Here is a 12680-nt window from a genome sequence, read left to right as displayed (position 1 = left end):
GTCATATCACACTGCTGACCATATCAGCCTGATGATCATAATCATACTGCTGACCATATCACACTGCTGACCATATCACACTGTTGACCATATCAGCCTGCTGACCATATACACTACTAATCATATCACACGGCAGACCATATCACACTGCTGCGCATTTCAAAGCTGATCAAATTGAAGTACTAACCATATCACACTGCTATCCATATCGCTTGCTGACCATATCAGACTGCCGATCATAGCAGACTGCTGACCGCATCACACTGCTGACCATATCACATTGCTGGCTGTATCACATGGCTGACCATATTACACTGCTGACCGCATCACACTTCTGACCATATCACCCTACTAACCATATCACACTGCTGACCATATAACACTAGTGACTATATCTCACTGCTGACCATGTAAGACTGCTGACTAGATAAGACAGCTGACACTATCACTCTACTAACCATATAACACTGCTTCCCATATCGCACTGCTGACAATTTCATGCTGCTGATCATATCATACTGCTGACTTACCATATCACACTTATGTTCACATCACACTGCTGACTACATCACAAAGATAACCATACCACACTACTGAGCATATCAGAATGCTGAACATATCACACTGCTGGCCATATCACACTGCTGGCCATATCACACTGCTGACCACATTACACTGCTGACCATATGAACTGCTGACCATATCACGCTAATGATCGTTTAACACTGTTGACCATATCACAATGCTGGCAATTTCATGCCGCTGATCTGTTCACACTGCTGACTGCAATACACTGCTGACCATTCAACACTGCTGATCATATCACACTGCTGATCATATCATACTGCTGACCATACCACACTAATGATCACATCATACTGCTAATCATATCACACTGCTTACTACGTCACACTGCTGAGCATTTGAAACTGCTGACCATACCTCACGGCTGAATATATCATACTGCTGACCATAATACACTGCTGACCATATCACACTGCTTACTATATCACACTGCTGATCATATCACAGTGCTAACCATATCACACTGCTGATCATATTACACTGCTAACCATATCACACGGTTGACCACATCACACTGCTGACCATATCACACTGCTGACAATATCACACTGCTAACAATATCATGCTGCTAACCAAATCACATTTCTGGCCATATCGCTGGCCATATCACACTGCAGACTGCATCACACGCTGATTGCATCACACAGCTGACCACATCACACTGCTGATCATATTACAGTGCTGACCGCATCACACTGCTGACAATATTGCAATGCTGACATTTCATACTGCTGATCATATCACACAGCTGATGATTCATATTGCTGACTATATCACACTGCTGACCATATCAGACTGCTGGTCATATCACACTGCTGACCATATCAGCCTGCTGATCATAATCATACTGCTGGCCATATCACACTGCTGACCATATCACACTGCTGACCATATCAGACTGCTGATCATATCACACTGTTGACCATATCAGCCTGCTGACCATATACACTACTAATCATATCACACGGCAGACCATATCACACTGCTGCGCATTTCAAAGCTGATCAAATTGAAGTACTAACCATATCACACTGCTAACCATATCGCTTGCTGACCATATCAGACTGCTGACTGACCATACCACACTGCTGACCATATCACACGGCTGATCATATCACACGGCTGGCCATATCACACTGCTGACCATATCACACTGCTGACCATATCACACTGCTAATCGCATCACACTGCTGACCACATCAATGCTGACCATATCACACTTATGTTCACATCACACTGCTGACCATATCACACTGCTGGCCATATCACACTGCTGACCATATCACACTGCTGACCATATCACACTGCTGACCATATCACACTGCTAATCACATCAGACTTCTGACCACATCAATGCTGACCATATCACACTTATGTTCACATCACACTGCTGACCACATCACAATGCTAACCATACCACACTACTGAGCATATCATAATGCTGAACATATCACACTGTTGCCCATATCACACTGCTGACCATGTAACACTGGTGCCCATATCTCATTGCCGACTTTGTCAAACTGCTAACCATATCTTACTGCTGACCATATCACACTGCTGGCCATATCACACTGCTGGCCATATCACACTGCTGGCCATATCACACTGCTGGCCATATCACACTGCTGGCCATATCACACTGCTCGCCATATCACACTGCTGACCACATTACACTGCTGACCATATGAACTGCTGACCATATCACACTAATGATCATATAACACTGCTGACCATATCACAATGCTGGCAATTTAATGCCGCTGATCAGTTCACACTGCTGACTGCAATACACTGCTGACCATACAACACTGCTGATCATATCACACTGCTGATCATATCATACTGCTGACCATACCACACGAATGATCACATCATACTGCTAATCAAATCACACTGCTTACTATGTCACACTGCTGAGCATTTGAACTGCTGACCATACCTCACTGCTGAATATATCATACTGCTGACCATAATACACTGCTGATCATATCACACTGCTTACTATATCACACTGCTGTTCATATCACACTGCTGACCATATCACACTACTAACCATAGCACATTGCTGACAATATCACACTAACAATATCACGCTGCTAACGAAATCACATTTCTGGCCATATCGCTGGCCATATCACACTGCAGACTGCATCACACGCTGATTGCATCACACAGCTGACCACATCACACTGCTGATCATATTACAGTGCTGACCGCATCACACTGCTGACCATATCACACTGCTGACCATATCAGACTGCTGATCATATTACAGTGCTGACCTCATCACACTGCTGACCATATTGCAATGCTGACATTTCATACTGCTGATCATATCACACAGCTGATGATTCATATTGCGGACTATATCAAACTGCTGACCATATCAGACTGCTGGTCATATCACACTGCTGACCATATCAGCCTGCTGATCATAATCATACTGCTGACCATATCACACTGCTGACCATATCACACTGCTGACCATATCAGACTGCTGATCATATCACACTGTTGACCATATCAGCCTGCTAACCATATACACTACTAATCATATCACACGGCAGACCATATCACACTGCTGCGCATTTCAAAGCTGATCAAATTGAAGTACTAACCATATCACACTGCTAACCATATCGCTTGCTGACCATATCAGACTGCCGATCATAGCAGACTGCTGACCGCATCACACTGCTGACCATATCACATTGCTAGCTGTATCACATGGCTGACCATATTACACTGCTGACCGCATCACACTTCTGACCATATCACCCTACTAACCATATCACACTGCTGACTACATGGCACTGCTGACCAAATCACCCTGCTGAGCAAATCACCCTACTAACCATATCACACTGCTGACCATATAACACTAGTGACTATATCTCACTGCTGACCATGTAAGACTGCTGACCAGATAAGACAGCTGACACTATCACTCTACTAACCATATAACTCTGCTTCCCATATCGCACTGCTGACAATTTCATGTTGCTGATCATATCATACTGCTGACTGACCATATCACACTGCTGACCATATCACACGGCTGGCCATATCACACTGCTGACCATATCACACTGCTGACCATATCACACTGCTAATCACATCACACTGCTGGCCACATCAATGCTGACCATATCACACTTATGTTCACATCACACTGCTGACCATATCACACTGCTGGCCATATCACACTGCTGACCATATCACACTGCTGACCATATTACACTGCTGACCATATCACACTGCTAATCACATCAGACTGCTGACCACATCAATGCTGACCATATCACACTTATGTTCACATCACACTGCTGACCACATCACAATGCTAACCATACCACACTACTGAGCATATCATAATACTGAACATATCACACTGTTGCCCATATCACACTGCTGAACATGTAACACTGGTGACCATATCTCATTGCCAACTTTGTCAAACTGCTAACCATATCTTACTGCTGACCATATCACACTACTGGCCATATCACACTGCTGGCCATATCACACTGCTGGCCATCTCACACTGCTGACCACATTACACTGCTGACCATATGAACTGCTGACCATATCACACTAATGATCATATAACACTGCTGACCATATAACTATGCTGGCAATTTCATGCCCCTGATCAGTTCACACTGCTGACTGCAATACACTGCTGACCATGCAACACTGCTGATCATATCACACTGCTGATCATATCATACTGCAGACCATACCACACTAATGATCACATCATTCTGCTAATCAAATCACACTGCTTACTACGTCACACTGCTGAGCATTTGAAACTGCTGACCATACCTCACTGCTGAATATATCATACTGCTGACCATAATACACTGCTGACCATATCACACTGCTTACCATATCACACTGCTGACCATATCAGACTGCTGATCATATTACAGTGCTCACCGCATCACACTGCTGACCATATTGCAATGCTGACATTTCATACTGCTGATCATATCACACAGCTGATGATTCATATTGCTGAAAATATCACACTGCTGACCATATCAGACTGCTGGTCATATCACACTGCTGACCATATCAGCCTGCTGATCATAATCATACTGCTGACTATATCACACTGCTGACCATATCACACTGCTGACCATATCAGACTGCTGATCATATCACACTGTTGACCATATCAGCCTGCTGACCATATACATTACTAATCATATCACACGGCAGACCATATCACACTGCTGCGCATTTCAAAGCTGATCAAATTGAAGTACTAACCATATCACACTGCTAACCATATCGCTTGCTGACCATATCAGACTGCCAATCATAGCAGACTGCTGACCGCATCACACTGCTGACCATATCACATTGCTGGCTGTATCACATGGCGGACCATATTACACTGCTGACCGCATCACACTTCTGACCATATCACCCTACTAATCATATGACACTGCTGACTACATGGCACTGCTGACCAAATCACCCTACTAACCATATCACACTGCTGACCATATAACACTAGTGACTATATCTCACTGCTGACCATGTAAGACTGCTGACCAGATACGACAGCTGACACTATCACTCTACTAACCATTATACACTGCTTCCCATATCGCACTGCTGACAATTTCATGCTGCTGATCATATCATACTGCTGACTGACCATATCACACTTATGTTCACATCACACTGCTGACCACATCACAATGCTAACCATACCACACTACTGAGCATATCGTAATGCTGAACATATCACACTGTTGCCCATATCACACTGCTGACCATATCTTACTGCTGACCATATCACACTGCTGGCCATATAACACTGCTGGCCATATCACACTGCTGGCCATATCACACTGCTGACCACATTACACTGCTGACCATATGAACTGCTGCCCATATCACACTAATGATTATATAACACAGCTGACCATATCACAATGCTGGCAATTTCATGCCGCTGATCAGTTCACACTGCTGACTGCAATACACTGCTGACCATGCAACACTGCTGATCATATCACACTGCTGATCATATCATACTGCTGACCATACCACACTAATGATCACATCATACTGCTAATCATATCACACTGCTTACTACGTCACACTGCTGAGCATTTGAAACTGCTGACCATACCTCACTGCTGAATATATCATACTGCTGACCATAATACACTGCTGATCATATCACACTGCTTACTATATCACACTGCTGATCATATCACAGTGCTAACCATATCACACTGCTGATCATATTACACTGCTAACCATATCACACGGTTGACCACATCCACTGCTGACCATATCACATTGCTGACAACATCACACTGCTAACAATATCACGCTGCTAACCAAATCACATTTCTGGCCATATCGCTGGCCATATCACACTGCAGACTGCATCACACGCTGATTGCATCACACAGCTGACCACATCACACTGCTGATCATATTACAGTGCTGACCGCATCACACTGCTGACCATATTGCAATGCTGACATTTCATACTGCTGATCATATCACACAGCTGATGATTCATATTGCTGACTATATCACACTGCTGACCATATCAGACTGCTGGTCATATCACACTGCTGACCATATCAACCTGCTGATCATAATCATACTGCTGACCATATCACACTGCTGACCATATCACACTGCTGACCATATCAGACTGCTGATCATATCACACTGTTGACCATATCAGCCTGCTGATCATATCATACTGCTGACCATATCACACTGCTGACCATATCACACTGCTGACCATATCATACTGCTGACCATATCACATTGCTGATCATATCACACTGCTGACCATATCACACTGCTGACCATATCATGCTGCTGACCATGTCACACTGCTGATCATATCACACTGCTGACCATATCACACTGCTGACCATATCACACTGCTGACCCTATCTGACTGCTGACCATGTCACACTGCTGATCATATCACACTGCTTACTATATCACACTGCTGATCATATCACAGTGCTAACCATATCACACTGCTGATCAGATTACACTGCTCACCATATCACACAGTTGACCACATCACACTGCTGACCATATCACACTACTAACCATATCACATTGCTAACAATATCACACTGCTAACAATATCACGCTGCTAACCAAATCACATATCTGGCCATATCGCTGGCCATATCACACTGCAGACTGCATCACACGCTGATTGCATCACACAGCTGACCACATCACACTGCTGACCATATTGCAATGCTGACATTTCATACTGCTGATCGTATCACACAGCTGATGATTCATATTTCTGACTATATCACACTGCTGACCATATCAGCCTGCTGATCATAATCATACTGCTGACCATATCACACTGCTGACCATATCACACTGCTAACCATATCAGACTGCTGATCATATTACACTGCTCACCATATCACACAGTTGACCACATCACACTGCTGACCATATCACACTACTAACCATATCACATTGCTAACAATATCACACTGCTAACAATATCACGCTGCTAACCAAATCACATATCTGGCCATATCGCTGGCCATATCACACTGCAGACTGCATCGCACGCTGATTGCATCACACAGCTGACCACATCACACTGCTGACCATATTGCAATGCTGACATTTCATACTGCTGATCATATCACACAGCTGATGATTCATATTTCTGACTATATCACACTGCTGACCATATCAGCCTGCTGATCATAATCATACTGCTGACCATATCACACTGTTGACCATATCAGCCTGCTGATCATATCATACTGCTGACCATATCACACTGCTGACCATATCACACTGCTGACCATATCACACTGCTGACCATATCACATTGCTGATCATATCACACTGCTGACCATATCACACTGCTGACCATATCATACTGCTGACCATATCACATTGCTGATCATATCACACTGCTGACCATATCACACTGCTGACCATATCACACTGCTGACCCTATCTGACTGCTGACCATGTCACACTGCTGATCATATCACACTGCCAACCAGATCTGACTGCTGACCATATCACACTGCTATCTGTCTCATTGCTGACTATCTAGCACTGCTGACCATATCACAATGCTGACTGAGGAGTGGTATGGTGGCAGAGTGGTTAGCACTTCTGCCTCGCAGTGCCAGGGACCTGGGTTCAATGCCAGTCTTGGGTGGCTGTCTGTCTGGAGTTTGCATGCCCTCCCCATATCTGCGTGGGTTTCCTTCAGGTGCTCTGGTTTCCTCCTACAGTTCAAAGGTATACAAGTTAGTTGGATTGGCCATGCAATACTTCCCCTATGCGTCCATAAGCGCTTGATGGTGTTACTGGATTGCAAGGATAGGATGGAGATTGGTGTTCCTTAAGAGGGTTTGAGCAGACTTGAGAGGCCAAATGGCCTCCTTTAGGGATTCTATGATTCCATGATATCATACTGATCATCATATTACACTGCTGATTATATCACACTGCAGACTTATCTCACCGCTGACCATATCACACTATTGAAATTAACACACTGCTGACCATAGCTTTATTCTGACCATGTTTCACTTCTGGTCCAATCTCACTGTTTAACATCCCACTCCACAGACTATACTTGCCTCTACCCATACCTCGCCATTGAACATCAAGACCACTATCATTCCTGACCACTGGACATATCCCACCACTGACCATCCAACACTACTGGCCATCTTCACTCACTCACAACATCAGTTACTCCAAGTGTGTCAATAATGTTCGAGATTTCTAAGTGAAAGACAACACGATTATCTTTTACAAAATAACTTTACATTGTCACCATTAATGTTGTCTTTATTTGGCAGGTTCCACCCAATCACTGAACATAGGAAGAAGATTCAGCTTGGCGTTTCTAGAAAATGCTGACAGTTCTGCTGTCCTCACCATGCATGTTGTCACTTACGACAGACCCACAGTTGTGAGTGTTTCTATACCTGACCCACCTTATGATCGTTCAGTCTCCATTAGTGCAAACAGCACAGCCATCATGACTGTGAATTCCACCCACATGTTGTCAGGGAACCAAATCGCAAATAAGGCAATAACCGTTACATCAGATGAAAATATCTCCCTTGTTGTGTTCAGTGGGAAATCCAAGATGCATAATATATTTTTCACTTTACCAAGCACCACTTTGGGTACAAAGTATTATATCTTCACCTACCCTGTGTACAGTCTGCACAACATTAAACAATTTGCTATTGCTAACAGCAATGAACAAGTACTGATCACCATCACCGTCTCGGGATCTCTGATCTTCAATGGGACTCAATTCACAGACAGAGGAAGATTCTCATTTGCATTGAGACCGAACAATGTTATTCAGTTTCAGAGCAACAAGGACTTGACAGGAACAAAGGTCGAGTCCACAAAGCCGGTGGCTGTCTTCAGTGGAGACCAATGCATATCCGTCCCTCCGAGTAATGACGGCCATGTCAATGAAACGTTGTACCCGGTGGACAAGTGGGCCCATTCATTCATTGTTGTCCCCATTATGAAGAAAACGAAGAGGGACATCATCACCCTTGTATCTTCGGGGAATGACACCAACGTGAATATTCACACAGAGGAAGGCAATTGGGAAGCTCTTCTCCATGAAGGATCTTGCGCCAACATCACTGTGAATGGTGGGATAATCATTAACACAAGCAAACCGATCATGGTCGTTTATCTGTTTACCAGCGATAGCAAATCACTGGTTTCAACCCGTGACACCTTCATGATGACCTTGATACCGCCTGCCTTTTTTAGTAATTACTTTATGTTCATGACATTGGACAACGTATTCAACTACATCCTGGTCATTTCATCAGGACAGAACTCTGCCGGGATTAAATTAGACAGGGCACCTTTGAACACGTATCCCATTGAAAATTCAACCTTCGTTGGCTTCTCTGCCATTAAAATCTATCTGGGCGAAACTGGAGGGCGTCACTTTATCTCTCACGATTCAGCTCACTTCGGGATCTACATCTTCGTGAGGGTACGAGATGAACCAATTCGGCCCCAAATCGGCAAAAGACCAGCTCCTATCAGTAAGTGCCTTGTTGTGCGAGCTTCTCATGTGGGGAGCTGGTGGTATCCTCTGAATGTCATTGGTTTGGTGATGGTGAAGCCCAGGCAAATGCCCAGGGAATCATGAGTTGGATTCTCCGGTCGGCGACGCCAAAATCGCGTTTGGTGATCGGCTGGTGAACCAATGTTTACTACCAAATCGGAATCTGCTTTTGCGATGCTTCGCCCCCTCCAAGAACGCCACTCTACGTATCCATGGCTGAGGACTGCCCCCTGATGCTCCACCCCCGATCAGCAGGGTTCCCGACGACGTCGGTCGCATGTGGCCTCATCCGTCGGGAATTCGGCGTGGCGGCTGCGGACTCAGTCCAGCGCTACCACAGTCGGGGAGGGCCGAACCTCGGGCAGGGAGCGGGTTTCATCAGGGTCTGGGGGCACTGTGGGGTGGGGGGGGGGGGTGTCCTGGGCGGGTGAGCCGGCCGAAGGGGGGGAACTATTGGCCGGCCACGACCCGGCAATTCTCTGGGCCTTATAGGCAGCTAGAGCCAGGTGCTCTACACTGCTGGCATGCTAGCCCCCAGCAAAACAAGGAATCGGTGCCCGTTTTACACCATCCTTCTGGTGTAAAGCACCTCCGTTCCCACGCTGGTGTGGGGACGTAGCCCCAGAATCGGAGAGTCCAGCCTCATGGCTTCCAATCCCACCAGGGTGGCTGAAGTCGAAGCAAAACGCAGCAGGAAATAAAAAATAAAACTCAGCGGGTCTGGCAGCGTGTGTGGAGGGAGAAAGAGAATTAACGTTCTGAGTCCACATGACCCCTCTACAGACGCTTAACTTGAATTCTGGTCACGGTGACCTTGAAAGCATTTTGCTTAATTGTTGACAGCAAACTATCCCATGAACAAATAACAAACTGAATGCAACACTGTGGGGTTAATGTCTTTTGCAGAAAATCACTTTTGCAGACGTCACAAAACAGGGAAGCACCTGAGCCCTGGTGACCATATCACACTGCTGACCATATCACACTGCTGACCATATCACACTGCTGCCTATATCACACTGCTGACCATATCACACTGCTGACCATATCACAATGCTGATCATATCACACTGCTGACCATATCATACTACTGCCCATGTCACACTGCTTACCATATCACACTGCTGCCCATGTCACATTGCTGACGCTATCACACTGCTGATGCTATCACATTGCTGATCATATCACACAGCTGACCATATCACACTGCTGATAATATCACAATGCTGACTATATCACACTAATGATCATATCACACTGCTGCCCATGTCACACTGCTGACGATATCACACTGCTGACCATATCACACTGCTAACCATATCACACTGCTGACTATATCACACTGCTGCCTATGTCACACTGCTGAACATATCACACTGCTGACCATATCACAATGCTGATCATATCACATAGTTGACCATATCACACTGCTGCCCATGTCACACTGCTGACCATATCACACTGCTGCCCATGTCACACTGCTGACAATATCAAACTGCTGATCACATCACACAGCTGACCATATCACACTGCTAACCATATCACACTGCTGTCCATGTCACACTGCTGACCATATCACACTGCTGACCATATCACACTGCTAACCATATCGCACTGCTGATAATATCACAATGCTGACCATATCACACTAATGACCATATCACACTGCTGCCCATGTCACACTGCTGACCATATCACACTGCTGACCATATCACACTGCTAACCAGAACACACTGCTGATCTTATCACACTGCTGCCCATGTCACACTGCTGACCATATCACACTGCTGACCATATCACACTGCTGACCATATCACACTGCTAACCATATCACACTGCTGATCATTTCACACTACTAACCATATCACACTGCTGATAATATCACATTCCTGAACTTATCACACTGCTGATCAAATCACACTGCTGGTCATCACATTGCTGCCCATATCACACTGCTGACCATACCACACTGCTGACCGTATCACACTGCTGACCATATCATATTGCTGACCATATTACACTGCTCACCATATCACAGCAGGAATTATGGGCAGCATGGTAGCATTGTGGATAGCATAATTGCTTCACAGCTCCAGGGTCCCATGTTCGATTCCGGCTTGGGTCACTATCTGTGCGGAGTCTGCACATCCTCCCTATGTGTGCGTGGGTTTCCTCCGGGTGCTCCGGTTTCCTCCCACAGTCCAACGATGTGCAGGTTAGGTGGATTGGCCATGATAAATTGCCCTTAGTGTACAAAATTGCCCTTAGTATTGGGTGGGGTTACTGGGTTATGGGGATCGGGCGGAGGTGTTGACCTTGGGTACGGTGCTCTCTCCAAGAGCCGGTGCAGTTTCAATGGGCCAATTGGCCTCCTTCAGCACGGTAAATTCTATGTTAATATCACACTACTATCCCTAACTAACTGCTGACCATATCACAATCCTGCCCAAATCACCCTGCTGACCATATCATACCACTGACCATATCACATTGTTGCCATTATCACACTGCTGACCTTATCACACTGCTAACCATGTCACACTGCTGCCCATATCACACTGCTGACCATATCACACTGCTGACCAGATCACAATGCTGACCATATCACACTACTGACCATGTCACACTGCTGGCCATATCGCAATGCTGACCATATCACAATGCTGACCATATCACACTACTGACCATATCACACTGCTGACCATGTCACACTGCTGACCATGTCACACTGCAGCCACACCACACTGCTGACCATGTCACACTGTGTCCATATCACACTACTGACCAATTCACACTGCTGACGATATCACACTGCTGACCATATCACACTGCTGCCCATATCACACTGCTGACCATATCACACTGCTGACCATATCACACTGCTGACCATGTCACACTGCTGGCCATATCGCAATGCTGACCATATCACAATGCTGACCATATCACACTACTGACAATATCACACTACTGACCATGT

General features: G+C 45.3%; 1 protein-coding gene across 6 annotated transcripts in view; it reads left to right on the top strand.

Annotated features, from left to right (window-relative positions):
• Window positions 1-12680, top strand: part of LOC140390245 (uncharacterized) — a 580951-nt gene that overhangs the window by 526224 nt on the left and 42047 nt on the right. For all 6 annotated transcript variants that reach the window (XM_072475229.1, XM_072475231.1, XM_072475230.1 and 3 more), the window contains one exon: window positions 8451-9680. In XM_072475229.1, coding sequence (XP_072331330.1) covers window positions 8451-9680 — 1230 coding nt within the window. The remainder of the gene's footprint in view (window positions 1-8450; window positions 9681-12680) is intronic.

This window comes from Scyliorhinus torazame, chromosome 14 (genome assembly GCF_047496885.1).
Source record: "Scyliorhinus torazame isolate Kashiwa2021f chromosome 14, sScyTor2.1, whole genome shotgun sequence".
NCBI classification, from domain to species: Eukaryota; Metazoa; Chordata; class Chondrichthyes; order Carcharhiniformes; family Scyliorhinidae; genus Scyliorhinus; species Scyliorhinus torazame.
This window is presented reverse-complemented; position numbering and strand designations above follow the sequence as displayed.